This window comes from Pseudonaja textilis, chromosome 1, assembly GCF_049901715.1.
Source record: "Pseudonaja textilis isolate UNSWEBS1 chromosome 1, rPseTex1.2, whole genome shotgun sequence".
In the NCBI taxonomy this organism is placed as follows: Eukaryota; Metazoa; Chordata; class Lepidosauria; order Squamata; family Elapidae; genus Pseudonaja; species Pseudonaja textilis.
Window position 1 is genome coordinate 27,118,016 of NC_141990.1, and position 18,908 is coordinate 27,136,923.

Here is an 18,908-nt window from a genome sequence, read left to right on the forward strand (position 1 = left end):
CAAAGCAACATCTTTCCCAAACTCTTGAGAGGTTCATTGCATCACAAAGGAATCTTAAAAAGTGCCTTCAAGAGTTTTCAGGGACCATAGGGAATCTGCTGAGCAAAGTAGCTTGAAACAAATCTTCCAATACATGAGATCTGTCCATACAGGGAATCTTGAGATGACTTCACTAGATGTATAATCAAGCTTGAGCACCCCCCACCCTTAAGACAAGTACAATTTAAGCAATACTTTGAAAATAGAAAAAGAATTGTAATTGTTCCAATGCATTTTTCATTTGTTATAAGACACAAGACCAGGAAATATTAATCAAACAAGGTACAGTTACAAAGAGAGGTAGCTGAAAAAAGTAAATGGAGGGATGATATTTTATAATATATTTGATTTCTCAGCTCAAAATTGGACTTGAAAATACTCCTTATTTTGATGACAGGTTTGTTTTCTTCACTGGGTAAATGGATTTTGCTTGGACATGGTTTCATTGCCCAATTAGTTAAATTCACTGAGAATCCTAATCCCATTGGTACATTACCTTGTCCAAGAAAATGCTTCCATCTTTTAAGATCCATCCTGGGAGCTTGGATAGCCTTGGACTGTAAGGAAGTAAAAAAACATTGTTTTAATCAGCACCCATTTTCCAAGATCTGCATATAAAACATTGATAATGTACATGCTTCAAAATAATATTAAGTAAAGCATTTAAGAAAATTTTGCTGTAACAGCAGCTTGACTAAAAGCTAAAGATTTACTTCAATGTTTTTCAAACTTGGCAAATTTAAGATATGTGGACTTCAACTTCTAGTATTCTGATTTAAGAGGACAAAACTTCATAAGAAAGTAAGGCCGTAAGTTAACTTAGAACTCTAGATTTTGGTCATCAAGTGTTATAAGCCTATTAACAATATTCGCCCACTGTGGATACAAGCGATAAATAAAATGACCCCATCATTATCCTGGCATTTCACTGCATGCTAAAAAATGGGGGGGAAAGTGAAGCAGAACCATACAAGTTCACGACAAAGGTGATTATCTATTTATTATTAAACAACCTTTGATCCATTGGGTCATCCATACTGAAAGAGAGAAACAGAATGACCATGCGTGGATTACTATCTGATTTTTCTTATCATTTCATTGAAGGGAACTTAGATGGAGTTCTTTGAGAACAGCTTTGTCAAATTATTGGGTGGATGAAATTGATACATTCTTCCATAGTTTTTGCTGGCAAAACCATATGTTCAGGTAATTCTATTTTATCATTTAGATTTTTTTCTGATTTTTATCTACTCCAAATTTAATAAAAACTCCGAAAATCTTCCTTCTCCCTCATCAATTGCATGATTTTTCTTCAATTGAAACTTGTCAAAGATTCTCTATAAATAGAATTTGTTGATGCATAACTTATCCACATCAGAATTACTTCCTCTTTTTACAACTGGTAGAAGCTGACTAATACCACCACAGCAAATGGTTAAAATACCCCCTCCCCCATGACTTCAAAGTTCTGCTTCCTAATCATGGGGTTCTCATCCCAGACAATAAGCTTCACTTGTCAAAGCAAATGTGCAGCATTGGAGGCTTTTTTAATGTTACAAAGAGTATTTTGAGGGCTATCTTGAACCTTGAACGTACTGTCCAACCACCAGGCATCATTGTTGCTGCACTACTGAGGTAGTATAGCAATAGTAACATCTCCATCTCTCTTAAATTTAGTGAGAATCAAGTTAGCAACAAATGTGTTTCCTGTTCCTCCTAGTGCATCAATGAAAATCATTGAAGATTGCTTTGCAAGCACTTGCACACTGTCTTATACTGCTCTTTGCTCATTATTCAATAGAGGCTCATAGTGTAGTATAAATTCCTGCTGTTTGTTTCTGTTTTATTGCAACTCATGCAATAATTCCTGATTGACACCGTTTTGATTAACTGTACTATTTGTCAGTTTGGCCAAGTTACATTCTTCAAGTTATTGTTGGAAATACAGAAGAACTTGTTCATGATGCCTCTTATTGATCATGATGGTAGGATCATTAATATTTCTTCTCTCAATTTGGAGGAAATCTTCAGATGTTGCACTCCTGAACTGATTCCACATTGTTGTGAATTGTTGATTTTACTGTTTGATAGCAAGATGACAAACAAATCTCTCAGAGCTCTGGGGATTCTTGTTATTTCAACATCTTGCATAGTTTGTTGCCAATGATAATCAACTAGCAACAATCCCCTCTCTCTCTGCAGACATCTCTGAATAATGGAAGAACATGTCCATTACGAGTCTTTGGTGATTTGAGAAACAGTAGTCCCCTTATGTGATGAAGAAGCAACCTCAAGCAGTGGTCACCAATTTGTGTACAAACAGTATACACTTGACCAAGAATATTGGTTACAAAAATTCCAGAGATCTCCTCCAGTCTTTCCCCCACTTTTCTTCTTTCCCATCTCTTATTACTCCAAGTGTAGGACCTTGGAATATCCATATAGTTCAGCATTTTTGCAAATGAATCATGTCTGCAAAGATCCATGAATTCTGTTAATGTGGTTTTTGCCATATCACCGTTAAGTACACAGCAGTATTATCTCGAAAGAATAGTCAATGCTTTTGTGGAAGGTGCACTTGAAGCCAAACAATAGTCAGTTCCTGTGCATGAATCTGAAATCCAAGTATTGATGCAACAGCTTCAGAGGACCTAATGTATCTGCCTGTCAAATGCTGTGTGATTTTTGTCTTCTCTATTCAATGCAAAAGCTGCCTGATTACTCCTCTTCCTGGTACACTTGATGCTGGATTTGACAGATGAGCACATGAGTATACCATAGAGATGTCAGTTGAACACACTTAATAGTTGTGTATTCTGGAGTACCACCCATTGAGTTTTAGGTCAAGTCTGTTGTCCTGTTTGATTTACTTCAAATCCTCCTATAGATAGGATATGAATCATCACTTGTACGCTGATTAAATGGCTTTTGGTACTGCTTACTGAATGTATCATTCCAAACATCCTGAGTAACTGCTGCAAAATGGACTATGGGTCATGTGCTTTAATAGCAATTTATGCAGCTCTGGGTGTTCATTTAGGTCTGGTATTTTGGCTTGCACAAAAGTATCGTAGTTGTCTTGGCTTGGATGCTTCATGAAGCTACAGCAAAGAGTGCAGATGAGAGAAACCCTGCTTTTGGTATCCATACTTAGCACATAACCCAACTAAGAGACCATGTGTTCCAGTGTGGTACTTCAGGAACAACTTTGTCTTTAAGCTGAATACTCACAATTAAATTGGGATGAGCATTTGGCTGCTGCTTTTTAAAAAATGCTGTGTAATTCAGGCGAGTTTGAATTGTATGTCACTGTAATGAAAAATGAAGTATTGCATACTTCCGTATATACATCATGGCATCTTGACATCATTTCATCATATATCTTGGTCCTCCAACAAATGTTGGAGAGTCAATGATGTGCCTTCTGATGTTTCTAAAATCATCATCATCATTCAATCAGTCAGACTACTGTATGTTGTTGTTCTCAAGATTGCTTGATTCATTTGGATGTAAGTCAACCTCATCCTTTCAATCTTAGCAGTCATGTCAACCATGTATTGTTGTAATAGTCATCCTCCTCTTAGAAGGTTATTAAACTCATTCTCATGGTTCATTATTCAATATGCATAGTAATGCATCACCGTTAAGTTTCTTGTTGTTTATCATTTGAAGCTGATGGTGCCAGCCATCATCTCAAGAGGAAACAAAAATAGGTATTGAAAGCTGTCAAGGGAGAGATGGGACTCTGAAATTATTTACAAGCCACCCCCTTGTTTTTTCAACATAAATGTACCGGGCAGGATATGTCTCTTCAGAGGGCTATGGAAGGACTGTTTTACCTGATCTCCAGGAGCAAATGGCAGGACTGGTCTCTTTGTGGAGGGCTAGAGGAACAGCACTCTCCTGAAGCTCTAGGCAGCAGCTTGGCAGTGCTGGAGTACTGAAGCAGCTACAAACCTGCCAAATTTCAGTCCCATGGAAATCATAATGCTAATGCTTCCTGACATAATGTCATTATTTTATTCATCTTAATTTTGTTGTACTCCTATAACATCTTTGTACTACAGGCAAAATTCTATAGGGTAGGCAAAAATGTCATGGAAAATGTAATAGAAATAGCAGCAAAGTTCTCTCTCTCTTTCTCTCTCTCTCTCTCTCTCTCTCTCTTTTTTTTTTTTTAAAGAGAGCTATACATTTGGGAAGAAAATGTGTCCTTCACATCACTAGTAAATGGATTACCCTGAGTTTAATGGTAAGAAGCAGTTGAAAAATGCAAGAAGATGGATAAGAACTAAAGTGGCTGCTGTCAACTTCAAACTGAACCTGGCAGAAACCATTTTGTTGGTTCTCAGTTGCCACACAGTATGGGAGTGGGCAAGGAAGCTGGAATGCACTGCCAGACACAACACTGCTCTATCTTGTGGGAACCAAGGTCATCTCCACAGGTGTCGGATGGAAAGGGAGCCCGCCAATGAACCTAATTGGACAATGTGACCTGTGACACTTGTGGTGGATCATTTACTATTTTAACTATGCTGAAACCGTGGGAAATATTCAGAGTCGGTTTTACATTTAATCGTGCCAATATGATGTGCTCAATAAAGAAGTTCTTTGAGAGAGATCTGAGTCTCGGAGTTCTGATTTGCTTGGGCTTATTAGTCGGAACCTTGACACTTGACTGACACCAGAAAGACTCACTTTCTACTTTCTACTCCATCTGCAGCCACAGCAGCTCACGGTGACTTTTCAGCTCAACCTACCTTACAGGGTAGTTGTGAAGAAATATAACAAAATCCAGCATGATGTATGTGCCTTGAGTTGCTCAACAAAGATAAGATATGGATACCTGCCCATGTTCATGTGCCAGGAAAGGGGCATATAAATGTGCCAATAAACATATCCAACCCTTTCTTTCTTGTTGCTTCTGTAAGAGCCACATGAACAGTCAATTCCTTGCTGCTGGGTGTGGTAGGGAACAAGGGATTACAAGAGGGCAGGGAAACTGTCACAGGAGATTCCAAATGAGCACTGTGCTGTCCAGACAGTATATAAGTAACTGGGAATTGAGATAGTTAAGTTAGAATTGGGAGCTGTCCCCTTAAGGGAATGCCTCATGGTAAATGTAATTAATGCATCATGGGAAATGTAGTTCATGTCATGTAGTAATCCTGATTGGTCACTGAACTGACCCTTGGTTGGGTTGGGGGAGTTTCCTTCACTCCTGCTTGTACCCCAGCAGTGTGCTGGTGTCTCACCCTTTGCTCCATCGTTATGGGATGAAAGATCACTGTATTTTTACACTATGAAGTCAGCTATGTAAAGAATTGGATATTAGATGAAGCTCGACATAACTGTGAGTTATATTTGAGGATGCCTTGTGACCCAATAAAGAAACTTTGTATGGAAGCCTTTGTAGAGTCTGCCTGTCTGTCTTTATACTCACCCAGTAATTAAAAGCAGAACAAGCACTATGTGACTGCAGCAGCAGCCTGAAACAATGGCAGCTTTCCCCAATTTCATTCCCTTGGGGGTCATGGCTCCTAGATTTGGATTCATTCTGTACAGTAGCGTATTTGAGGTCACTTGATCCAAAAAGTGGTTGTCCTGTGATTCACCATTTCTCTTACTTAAATGTTATGAGAGCCAAGATTTTAGTGGTACAGTAGTTTTGACTTATGACCACAATGGGGGCCAAAATTTCCATGTGCTAAGCATGGAAGTTAAGTGAGTTTTGCCCCATTCTACAACATTTTTGCCAGAGTTGTATTAAATGAATCAACACAATTTTAAGTGAATTGTGTGGTCATTAAACAAATCTGGCTCCCCCCATTGACTCTGGAAGCCAGCTGGAAAGGTTACAAATGGTGATCTCATGACCCTGGGATGCTACAACCATTGTTAATACATGCCAGTTACCAACGCCCCGATTTTGATCATATGAACATGGGGATGCTGCAATGTGTGAAAAACAGTCACAAGTAACCTTTTACAGTGCCGATGTAACTTTGAACAGGCACAAATGTGTAATCTGAGTACTACCTATATAGAGACTCTTACAGACTACTGCACTTTAGCAAATTCCTTGCCCTTTACAAGTTTCTGATTAAAAGGTAAGATATACAATGATAAGCATAATTTCCCCGTGTCTATTCTCCAACCAGTTTTCAGATTAGGAGCTGTTCGAAAAAGTGCCTACCTAAATAGGCAGGAGGATGTCATATAAATTACTGGAGGGGGATATTCTAAAAGGATCAAGCCAGAACAAGTCCCACTACCACAACAAATGATGCATTGTTTCCTGACCCCTCCCCAATCTTACATGGGAAGGAGACCCTCAACATTCCTATTCAAGACATGTAGCCTGGATAAATGAGTTTTACCTGCAGGAGACAGTTCTAGATTTACAGCATTTGAATGCTGAGCCATGTAGATTTTATAAGTTAAAACTGCACTTTTAAATGATACTCAGAAGCCTATCCTACTAGCCAGTGCAGAGCTATCAATCATGGAACGTAACACTAATATAATAAGATAATGGTAGCTCTCATCCACCAATATGCGGGCTGCTATGTTTTGTACCAACTGAAGTTGTTGGGTAGTCTGCAGAAGGCACAGTGAATAAAAAGCAATTTGCAGTACTGTATTGTGTTCTAGAGGTGATAAGGAGAGGATTCACTGCCATTAGGGCTTCTCCTTCCAGGAAGGGCCATAGCTAGCACATCAATCAAAGCTGGGCAAGACTCCACTAGCCATGCCCTCCACTCACCTCATAGTTTCTATGAGTCTGGGAGAAAACCAATGTTTCAAGGGAGCACAACTCCTAGCACAGCATAAAGTGAGCCAGATGATTTCTGGAAAAAAATGGCAAGCCTTCCTTAACAGGGTTCAACTTCACCCAATTTTTTTCCATCCATCTCCTCACAGCTTCCAAGAACCAGGTCAAGACTCCAAATGTATATTCAGCTTAGACCAGGTTAGATCTGAATATGACCTGTGTAACAAGATACCTCAGCCCCTAATGACAGATGACCTCTCCCCATAGCTTCAGATATATGTTAAAGAAGAGAGGAGAGAGAATTGAACTCCATTATGCAGCACAAATAAGCAATAGATTCTCTTCTGCCATGATAAACTAGTGCCGCCACCCCCGCAAGCAATGTAGAATGATATCATGATTGATGGTATTAAAAAGGTCTAAAAGAAGCTGGAAGGATTGCATCTATACGGTTAATGCAATAAAACAGGGCTGTCAAACTTGTGGGCTGCTGGCCAGATGCATCACGCATTGGCCACGCCCATGCCTGGTTTAGGGAAGGGGAAAAAAGTCATGATACGTCACGTGATGACACCATGACGATGCAAATTTGACACCCCTGCACTAAAAGATCTGAATTGAGCCTCTCCGTTGCTTGTTCATGTTCCTACTACAAAAAAGGCCTAGCCATAAAGGATAAATTATCCAGCAAAAATTTCCTGAGAGAAAGAAAAAATTTGGTTGTGCTGTTGATCTTGAGTTAATTATTCTTCTAAAACTGGTCCATGTTGCATGGCTGATGTGAGAAGACTGAAGGGCTAATTCCAGGTTTGCTGACCTGGGACAAAGAATGGGATACACCTGCATTTGATATCCATTATATATACTGTATATTGCATGCATTACCTAGGATAAAATATAAAATTATACATTATATTATATAGATACTATACCGTATTTTTACAAAGAGGGTTTTTTTTTAAAGACAAGTATGTTTAAGGGCTTGCTGCAAGAATTTTATGTTCCATATTTATGAGTACAAGGTGTTCCCAACTGATTAGAGTATGTAAATGAGCAGTGGAAAAGAGCCACATTTCCTATGATATTGAGGCTCTTTACTAGAAGCTATCGAAATAAAATAATTCTCACTGATGGACTGCTGACATTATAACGAAATGATTAATTCCAAATAGTTCAACCTATCTCATAAATAAAACAAGCAGCTGTGTGATTGATTGACTGATTATGTGCCATCAAGTCAATGTTGACTCTTAGTTACTAACATGGATAAATTTTCTCCATGATGTTCTGTCTCCAACCTGGTGCTTCAGGTCTTCCAAATTGCTATGCAGCTTCTCTCAATCAAGAAAGGTTAACAAACTCCCTGAAAAACTGGGCTTCAACTTATTTGTATTTCAAGTAAGCTTGTGGGCCTAATTCAAAGTGGTTATTATCTTTAAAGTTCTTTAAACTGCAGCATTGAGATACATTAGGCAATAATTTGACAGAATGAAATCTGCCCATCTGGACCAGCTGTTTAGGGAAGGTCTGTTGAAAATCCTACCCCTCATGAGAACCAAGGGAAGAAGGTAGACCAAATATTCTCCCCACAAAGATATGGGGAGCTCCTACCATTCTTGCATTTAATAAAAACTAGGTGATTTGATTGAAAATACCTATTTTAAATATTTTGTTCATCAACATGACTTTTTTTTGCTTTGCTTTTGTAATTACTATAATCTCTGATTTTAATGGTGCTGTGTGCCATCAAGAGTCCTTCATGAGTAAGATGGCGTACAAATATTGTTTCAATGACAAATAAATACAGTACTAATTTATATACATAAGAAAAATAAATCAAATATGCAAGTCTAGGATGGGGATAACTGGCATGATAATACCACTTGTGGAAGATATTAGAAGAAACATAAACTTCATATGAGTTACCAGTGTATTTTGGCTGCAGAAACATAATGCTGTTTCAGAAAGCAAAAATAAGATTATAGTTTCCAAATCATGGGAAGTAATTTTCCACTATATTCTACATATGTCAAACCCAGCCTCGAGTATTGTGTCCAGCTTTGGGTACCACATTTTAAAGAACATATAGAAAACTGGAACTGATAAAGATAAGGGCAATGACGATGATGAGAGAACTGCAAGTCTTACATGGAGTGATTAATGACTAAGGAAAGATATGAGAACCAGTGTGAGACAAGGGTTAAGGGGGTTGGACCAGATCTGAAGAAACCCAAGCTCATGTCCATCCTCAGCCAAGGAAGCTTGTTAGATGATTTTGTGGGGATCAAATTGGAGTAGGGAGTGCTGTCATCTTGGGATCTTGGTGAAAAGTCAGAATTTAAATCCAACAGTAATAAAAATAAAAAATAAACATGACAGCCCTTTTTAAATCCCTGAAAAAGTGTTACATAGAAGGTAAAGATGAAAGCTTGTACCACAAGGCAGAACACGGGTGTTCTCAATATAAAGCGTATAACTGCTAACTGTAAATTTTAATGTCTCGAGAATAAAAGCTATTTGACAGTGGAACCAATAATGTACTCCTGTATACAGAGCTGAGTCCTGAGGAACAGATGAAAAAAAGGGTGACAGAGGAGCAGTTTCAGATGCTTTAAGTTTTAGACTTCAGGAAAAATTTGGGGACAAACATGTTACATTTATAACAAAAGATATGGTAATTTTTTGATCAAGCTTCGTAAGTCTTTCAGCATATTGCTGCATTCTTTTTTTCTTTCTTTTTGATAGGTAGCCAAGGAATGTGGTAATAGAGGCTATGATTCAAGAAAGTCAAATGGAGGCTGGTGCATCTATTGGCTTGAGCTGGTAAGTATATTTGGAATTATGGGTCACAAGCATTTTCCCAATAAGGCTGCCATGAAGGGATTTTACTCTTACAACTCTTTTATGAGCAGGCATGCAAGCGTTTTGCCTGCATTGTTTCCTCCAACCCTCTCTCCAAGCCATGATCCATTAGTCTTGGCAGATAGGTGTATTTCCAAGCAAGGTACTGAACTGCAGTCACTTACCATATTTATTTTTTTAGAATATTAGGTGAGCCCCGGAGGCATCCTTTAAAGAGCATCGGAGAAATCTGTGCTGCATCCTTTAATATAAAGAGGATGCTAGAAGTTTGCAGTAGTAAAATATTTTCTTTAAAAAGTCAGATGGGGAAGGAAGGCTAACTGAAGGCTGAAAGTATTTGGGTGTCGATGGGTAGTATAGCACGTTGCTTATTTATCAAATGTTATCTTTTATTTCTTCTCCATTAGAGGCCACTAGAGATTGGACAGCCATTTGCCCAGAATGTTAGGGTCTCCTATTTGACCAAGGGGTCAGATTAGAAGACTTCTAAGTTCCCTTCCAACTCTGTTATTCTGTATTCTGTAAGACAAAAACCCATTTAGATCAGGGGTCTCCAACCTTGGCCACTTTAAGACTTGTGGACTTCAACTCACAGAATTCCTCAGGAAACTGGTCAAGGTTGGAAACCCCTGATTTAGATGATGTCTCCCTACTGAAAAAGTTTTCTAAGGCTGTGCAAAACTTTAAATTTAAAAGGAACACAAGGGGGCGCAAATATAACACCTGTCTGCAACTCCTGAAGCAGCTGCTTCTCTTCTGGGGATCTTGCCTTGCATAGATGCTGAGCTACTCCATCAAAAGATGTGTTGGTAGATAGTTGTTGTATGTGCCTGCACCCACTCTTAAGCATCTTTTGTCTTTAAATCTGTAATTCTGCATAGATCTAGTGCCTTCTAACTGTCCTCTAGCACCAGAGTGACATGCATTTTTCTTGCTTTTTGTAATAAATAGTAGTAAAAGATCCGCAGACTCAGAACTATTGAGAAATTTCCTTCTGCCACAATGAACAACCAGCAAAACAGGTGGTTAACTGGGGAGAAATATACGTCTGGCATGCTTACACTTTATGTTTACCTCTCTCATTTGTCTCCTCTTGCATGAAGAAGCCAGAGAGAGGACAGTTCTGTGACCTCACTTGTGCTGAGCTGCTGCTGCAATATTTTAGCGAAGCTTAGAATAAATTATCTGGAAACCAAATCGATAAATCCATAAAATGCTTTCCATCTACTGAGCCAAAGGATGTTATTTTGATAAAGAGAATTTTTAAGTGGACAAACTCTTTATGCTATCAGATGATGCTGCATGTTCATTTCAAACTCCTTTCGCAGGCCCTCGCCAACAATGCTTCACTCCTGTATTAAATTAATCCCTTCTCCCCCTAAAAGTCCATCAAGTACAGAGTAAAACTGGAGTGGAGAAAACACAGAGACACACACAAGAGTGCAGTGTACCTCTGGGCCAAAGGCAGCGGGAGAAAGTTGAGAGCTGAGGTCATATCGAGCCCACAGTCCAACATGATGGTGGTAGATTTGAACTTGAGTACGTTGCATGGTAAAGTCGGATGCCCAGACAAGCAGTACTAAAAAAAATATCAGATGAAATATCCAGCATTAGGAAAAGATAATAGTACACTCAAAAGACAGGAAGACAGGACTTGAAACTATCCAAGCATCCTTATCATGTTTAAATACCATTTTAATATTTAAAGATTACTAGATGATAATTCTTAACCCATTCCTTTGGATACATACAAAAATAATTTTTACTATTGTGCAGTATTTCTCAGCATCTGCTGACTTTGGTTCACTCCTGTTTGAGAGGAGAGAAGCAACCTAGAACTAAGAAGAAATTTCCTGACAGAACAATTAATCAGTGGAACAACTTGACTCCAGAAGTTGTGAATGCTCCAACACGGGAAGTTTTTAAGAAGAGATTGGATAACCATTTGTCTGAAGTGGTGTAGGGTTTCCTGCTTAGGCAGGGGGTTGGACTAGAAGACTTTGAATGTCTCTTCCAACTCTGTTACTCCTGTTCTGTTATTTGTCTGGTTTATGGCTATTTGTGCCTACCAGAGTGTAATTAACATTTCCTAAATTAATATTCATCAAGCTGTGTTGTACTTCACTGAACAGCAATAGAGGCAACTGAAATGCAGATTGCACTCCGAGTACAATTGTATTTATGGCAGGAAAATAATGTGATGGTTTGCAATGAACATTTCACCATCCAGTTTCTGAATAGGAAGGGAACTCAGTCCATTTTACCGGGATCAGATGTTCAAGTAAAAATGATCATTTGAAAAGATCCAGGATATATAGAAGCAGATTCGCCAGCTGCTATCAGCAGAAGCAGTGAAATTTGAGATCTGTCGCCCCCAAAGTTGAGCAACTTCTATTGCTTAAACTTTCAGCTGGAGAAAAAGGTCAGGAAATAAGATCAAGAATCTTGATCTTTCATTGAATGTTTCTAATATCTGTGCACTCTTGTACTTGGAGACATGGACAAGAAAGAGGAAAGGGCACAGAGCCATTAAGAGCTATTGATAGATTTAGACATGGTACATTGACATTAAGGAGAAAACATTATCCTTCTTCTGAGATGAGGAGGAAGAATGCTCAAGTCTTTCAGACTTCCAGAAATTCTCAGAGATTCCCATATCAACAACATATTCAATGGGCAGCACATGTGTGTATGCAGGTATGTGTGTATGTGTACATGTGAGAAAAAAAAACAATTATAAAGCTGAATGAAGTTAAGGTGGAAATGTACATGTTAGGAACCAAGCCAGTTTATAGGTTAAATGTTTCAGATGGAAGGTAGTACCCGAACAATAAACAATGAAAAAAAAAAACCTTTTATCCTTTTCTGATCTATTATGGCTTATGGAATTTTTGAACAATAAAAAACATTATCATCCCCATATTAAACAGATACACTAGGTATCATTTGGTTTCTGGACATGACTGATGGTGTAAAATATGATGTGTCTAGACTCATATGGCTTAAAGTCAATTACCATCTTCTTTTACAGTATTATGGTATAAGTTACAGATACAATTAACATCTATACTGTAGCTAACTCTGCTTTTTCTATAGAAACTCCTTTTGGTGTTTAGACTGCTGCACTTAGAGGTCGGCTTCTAACATCTTTCTACCAAGGTCTTTTAGTTTAGATATTGTTATGCTGGCAATATTTCAATGGTTTTAATCACTATATTGAATTTTAAATTGGATTTTAGATATTCATAAGCCACTAAGAACCACAAAATGGGAGCAGTCATATATTACATTTCAAATAAGTAATACATGGAAAGGCATAATATGTTTAAACTGCAGCCAGTAAAAGTGACACAACATTTAGGCTGCAATCCTGGGCGTATTCAGGATTGGGAGCAAGTCCTATTTAAAGCAATGAAAAGTAAACCAGAATGAACAAACAGTATACATTTCCTGAATCAGTGCCTCCTTCATTTTTCCCGTCCTCCTTCCTCTATCCTTTTCTTGGTGTCTATACTGTTGCCAAGAAGCTTTTCAACATAAGAATTACAATAAATAAATACTATAAGTGAACAGCCTATTCTTGAGCAAAAGTGTAATATGCTAATCTCTTTAAAATGCAATGAATGTTAGGTATTGGTCTCAATTTCCCTAAAACACAGGTGTCAAACTTGCAGTGTCACGTTGCCGTCATGTGATATTTCACAACTTTCCCCCCCTTTCCAGAGCTGTGGTGGGCGTGGCCTGAACATAACACATCTGGCCTGTGGGCTGCCAGTTTGATACACCTGCCCTACAAGAAGTTTTAATTCACTAAAAAGGAATAAAACTGATACAATCAGGAAATATTTTGTTAAAAATGTTTTAAAATACTACATTTTCCAAATAAATAAACCTCAAATGTTAACTTTTTTATTATCTGATCCGACACTTCAAAATTTCTATCAAATGAAAATAAATGATAAAATAAAATAAACAAAAGAAAAAAAACAGCATGAAATGAAAGTAACCACCTAAAATTTTCTTCTCTTACCCCAGAAACCTTATATAACAAATTTTCCTCACACTGATATCTTCAGATGTGGTACACCACTTGTCATGCCTGTTGGAATTTGATTGGGAGGGGGAGGCCGAGCAGCTGAGAGGGAGTAAGAGTGTGGCTCTCTTGGCTGTGGAAGAAACTGGGGAAGGGCAAAGGCTGGGCACAGCAGGAGAGGTAGAGCAAGGGAGAGGGAATTTGTAGGAAGACCCACGCACACCCCTCTCTTCATCCTAGGGCATATGCAGGGAGGGAGAAGGGAGCAACATGAGTTGTGTGGTTTACGGGTGAGGAAAGGGACCTGATTCCCTTCATTAACTGCAGCTGGAAACACAGTGTTTAAAAAGGGAAGCTGCTCATAGCAAAGTTGTTGGGAGTGAATTATCTGGTATCATAGAGGCTTATCTGAGTTCCTGGTGTCTTCCTCTGAATTCCCTCTCTTGCTCTACATCTCCCCTTCTCTGCCCAGCCAGCCTTCGCCCTTCCCCAGTTTGTTCCCCAGTCAACAAGCCACTTCCTGTCAGCTCCCCCCACTCCCCTCCAAATCAGATTCTGACTGACACCACTGTATCCTTGAGCCAACACATATTGGCTGGGGATATTAAGAATTCTAATCCAAAACATTTGCAGGGTACAAATTAGAGAACGCTGTTTGTATTTCAAGGATGTGCTTTGTCTAGCTTTGAACATTATTTTACTATTACTAAAATAACTGTTTGATGCTTTTTAATATCAAATGAAAAATGAAGGGCATGTGATGCTAGGATAGTTTTCCCATAAGGCTTTCAAGGATTTGTAGTCTTATTTGCATGTTAGGCCTTTGCATTATTTATACAATGCAGGCAACAAAGGAGATGTCCACAATGACCTCAGCATCAGGTTTTGTTTAAAGTAAGAAAGTATACTTGATTTCAAAATAATTCTAATATGCAATTAATAAAAAAAGCTTGTGAGATCAAAACCAGAAAGTCAGAGCCTTTGCAATCTTGCAGGCAAGGAAGCCAGTACAGTATAGAAGCTAAGTATAGACTTGAACCAGGGGCACCAAGTTTCAAATCTCCACTCAGCCATAGATCTCACTAGCTGACTTTGGACTGTCACTCTCTCTTAATTCAACCCATATCACTTGAGTTGTTTATGTAGTGTTCTCTCTTGCATCAGAATCTTAGGCACTTGGAGCTTTCAAGAAAAAAAAGTTATATAAAGTCAATAATAGTGACATTGGATATCCATCAGGTGAGAGCCAATGCAGCCGTATTAAATAGTGCACTTTTATATTGTATGGCAGTTTAAATTTGTGAACTGCAACTCTTACTGGGGAGATAGAAAGAGGCAGACACTCATGCAACTGTTGAATGCTGCATAACTTCTATAGAGCTTAGCATTTAATTCAATATGTCATAATATGAGGAATAATCGAAGAAAGATTTTTGCCTATCAGACATTTACCATTTATTTTTATTTCTATATCATTCTTTCTCCCAGAAATATCCAAAGAGTTTACATAGGTGGGTGGGGGCAGGAGTTGCAAATAAAACTAACGAAGCTAACAATAAAGACAATACATTATAGTTGGCTGGGAAAAAAAACTCCAATAACTGAGACTCATCAAATTAAAGTTGCCCCAACAAAATGGATCATGAGAAACTGCAAACCCTCCTTTCAGAGTTCCACTACAAAAGAGGAAAATTAGTTGGCCCTTCGTGTCCGTCCTCAAATCTCCTTCATCAAAACCCACCAATAGTGCACCCAACTCACCAGCTTCATGCTTTACCCGGCTCTATATACGGCGGACCATGCTTCTCTTTCCTGGTCTAAACCTCTTCCATTGCATCCTGGGCAATGTAGTCCATTACTGGAGCCCGCCCTCTTATTCACTCCGCCCACCGCAAAATGATGTCTTGAGCAGCCATATCTTCGCCGACCTGGAGAGCACGATGGGAATCGTAGTTTTTTCTCGCCCTGATCATCACTCTCCCGTTTATTGGTGTGGCAGTTCTAGCGCAGGTCTCTGGGAGTCGTAGTCCTAGACGGCCCACTTTATCTTCTTCCCCCTGGGAAGAAGGAACTACAAGTCCCAGGGTCTCACAGCGGCAGCAGGTGGGAGCTTGGATGTTGATATCAACATGGCGCTTGTCAGACAGACAAAGGCAGTCAGTCTGGTCTGATTGAGCCCAAAAGGGAGCAGGAAGAGAAGTGGGAGGGGTTTTTTTCTTTCCTTGGGGGGTTGAAGGGAAGCAGAGCTTGGGAGTCTGAAGTGATCCCCCCCTCTGGAGCTCCTCTCCATTTTATTTTGCAGTATCCCCTAAAAAAGAAATCTCTTTGCTTTTCCTATTTGGGAGCCACCCCCAACTTCTGCTTCTAAATGGTCAAGTGGAGAAAAAAGTAGCCAGAACCAAAACGTGAGTATCCTTTTGACGGCGAAGGGCACGATCAGGGCTGTTCGGGAGCGAAGGGCGATCGTGCAAAGGAAGCGGAGGAGGAGAAGAGGGTCTTCTTGTCTTTTTCCTTTTGTTTTGATCCGGGCTAGTGGTCTTTCTTTTTCTTTTTGTCCGTTTGGGACTGGAGGGATGAATAACAGTATTTCTTTTCGGGAACGCATCCCGAGTGACTTTGTGAGATCTTGAGAATTTTAAGAGTGGAGAGAGGACGAGGAAAAAAAATATGTCCCCCCCCCCCAATCTTCTTTTCTTTTTGCAGCTGAAGGAGGAGAGCCTGTTAAACGAGCTCTATTTTTATTTAGACGATCAGAAGTTTTGAGGGTACAGCGGCCAATTCTTTCCCCCTCTTTGATCAGTAGCGTTAACATCGATTCTGTTGCCCCAGTTTAGGCTACTCTTTATGAACAGGCAGAGAGATAGGATGGAGGCATTTGCAACCTTTTTTAAGTAATGGTGGTTTTGATCTGTGCTTCAGAGGGGATGGGTTGGGGTTTTTTTGTGGGGGGGGGGGGAGACCTTTACAAACAGTGATAATGGTTCTGGATTAGTTTTTATTGTGGGGGGAGTAGGAAATTATAGTATCTCTGTGTGGTTTTATTTTGCTCCGTTTGGATTTTCCCAAGCTTCTGGAAATCTTGAGCTACTGTTATAGCACCCGAGGTAACCTTGCAATGCATTTATCTGGGCAGGGTTACTCTCATCGGATACAATATTTTCCCCAACAAATCTCTTTTTGCATAGGTCAGGGTGATGATTTTCCAAGGCACCTAAAGAGGTCAAAGAGGGATACACTAGATTTGTAAGTCTCCACATTCCATGCAAGTGATATGGACAAGAAAGCCTGGATTGTATGATATGTGGGATGATGATGGGGTTCGCTTCCTACTTTACTGTTTAGATTTGCCTGGCTGTAAGAAATTATTGTCTGAGGTATTAAAGGAGGAAGGACAATGATTTGTAAAATGATCTTGGAGAGGTGGTTTTTTGGGGGGGTTAATTGGAATAGATACTAAAAAAAGTGAAATAATTCTGAGCTAAATGAGAGATATTTGGCTTCCTTGTTAAGTTTTTGTGGAGAGCTGATTTCTAGTATTGAACGATGCACTTGATGTTCAGATTATTTAGGCATCTTTAGTCATAGCTTCATTAAGATTAAGTGCTTGGTTTTAAACTTTAATAATGTTGACTCCAGGACACTGAAATTAGTTGAAGGTTTCAGGTATAATTATGTGTGTAAAACACTAATTTTTATATACCTTGTTTAGTCAAAGAAGCATTTGTTCATGGGGTTCTTGACAGTGTTTTAAATGAGAAAATATTGACAATTTTATTATGCAAAATATGCACAGGTTGGAAAAGGAGACCTCTGACTTCACAAAGTGAGAGGCTAGTGTAGAAGGAGTAGTCGCTGGAGACACTGGGGTGTGCCAGCTATTGCAGGATGAGGAAGGGATAATCTTCTTGCAAACAGAAAAGCATGACAAGTCAAATGTTGTCAGCTGTTGCTGCATTCAGCTCTTTGCAAGTGTGGAATATGATGTGGGAATATTGATTCAAATTGGAGAGTTTAATATTTAAATTACTTGAGTTTCCCCATTAAATTAATGTGTGCTGATTCAAATCGGTTATGAGCATCATCAAAGGCTGTGTTATATACTTTCTCATTCTGTGTTTGGAGGCAGTTTTAATAGCTTGTTTCCTCTCCCTCCAAAAAAAAGTTTATGCAATTGTTTGAGCCTTTTGGAAACCATTTTTCCATCCAACACCAAATCTTAGAAAATTAATAGTTATGAGCTATATTTTGAAGCTTCTTTAAAGCATTATTGAAGAATTCTATGCTTAAAGTACCATGTTTGGACTTCAGATGTTTGATTTTAAACCTCAGATGCTGTGAATTCATTGTGCAAGTTAATGTGAGCTGATGCAGCATGGTGCTTAAGAAATTATGCTGTGAAATGGGAAGTCCTCTAGTTCCCATTCTAGCTTAGCTGTGGAATCATTAACAACACAGTCCTATTCAGCTGTATTCAAGTAATTCATATAGGATTACAGCATAAGTGGCTTCATGCAAACTACCTTTTCTCAGTCTCAGCATTTTGCATATGAAATATAGTGATAAATTGATATTGCTCTTTTTCAAGGTTATTCATAAAGCTTTATGCATGTGGAATGCTATAAATATTCAGAAGCTCTGTATGAGTACTAATTTATCATTGTTTTTTAGACTTTATGCGCAAGATGAAATTGAGAGCAGAGTCTTCCTACTGGTTCTCATCTCTGTTAATAATCTAAATAAATAATATTTGTGAATCCTCTATCTGCCTGAAGAGATTGAAAAGTATAGAGGAATGCAAGGCTATCTCAGAACTTTCCTCCCTCCCTCCCTTATAATAAAAGGAACATTTTACAAAAGTGAAATAGAGCTCTATGTAAGAAAACCAAAGATTAATTAAGAGGGATGTACAATAATTGACTTGACACAATAGCTTAAGTAATATTGTGATCATGTTATATTGACTTAATGTGCATTTATCCAAATGGTTGTGACTTGTTCCTAAACCACAATAAAGTAAAACATGACTTAGTACAATTTACAAGTTTAGCCAGAGAATGTTATGAGCAAAGATTGTGCTTTAAATTGTCACAGAAGCAGTAAGAAACTAGACGGGTAGCATTTTTGGTGGTGCATGTGTGAAACTGATTTGACATAATTTTGCTATATCAATATGCAGACTGGCTGATAGTTAGCCTTAGC

General features: G+C 38.7%; 2 protein-coding genes across 10 annotated transcripts in view; one reads left to right on the forward strand and one right to left on the reverse strand.

Moving 5' to 3' along the window:
- The window catches only part of INTS9 (integrator complex subunit 9), a 71,376-nt gene extending 55,706 nt beyond the window's left edge, over nucleotides 1-15,670 (reverse strand). The window contains exons 1-3 of one of the 2 annotated variants that reach the window (XM_026715998.2): nucleotides 15,471-15,670; nucleotides 11,128-11,255; nucleotides 536-596 (exon numbers count right to left, since the gene is read on the reverse strand). In XM_026715998.2, coding sequence (XP_026571783.1) covers nucleotides 536-596; nucleotides 11,128-11,255; nucleotides 15,471-15,479 — 198 coding nt within the window. In that variant the 5' untranslated portion in view covers nucleotides 15,480-15,670. Of the gene's footprint in view, nucleotides 1-535; nucleotides 597-10,750; nucleotides 10,799-11,127; nucleotides 11,256-15,470 lie in introns of those variants that run through there. The other variant, XM_087929927.1, reaches the window with a different exon arrangement.
- Nucleotides 15,671-15,776: 106 nt separating this feature from the next.
- The window catches only part of HMBOX1 (homeobox containing 1), a 113,048-nt gene continuing 109,916 nt past the window's right edge, over nucleotides 15,777-18,908 (forward strand). For 6 of the 8 annotated variants that reach the window (XM_026715920.2, XM_026715923.2, XM_026715921.2 and 3 more), the window contains exon 1: nucleotides 15,800-16,114. The gene's annotated coding sequence lies outside the window, so the exon portion shown is untranslated. Of the gene's footprint in view, nucleotides 16,115-18,908 lie in introns of all 8 variants that reach the window. The other 2 variants (XM_087929945.1, XM_087929937.1) reach the window with 2 other exon arrangements.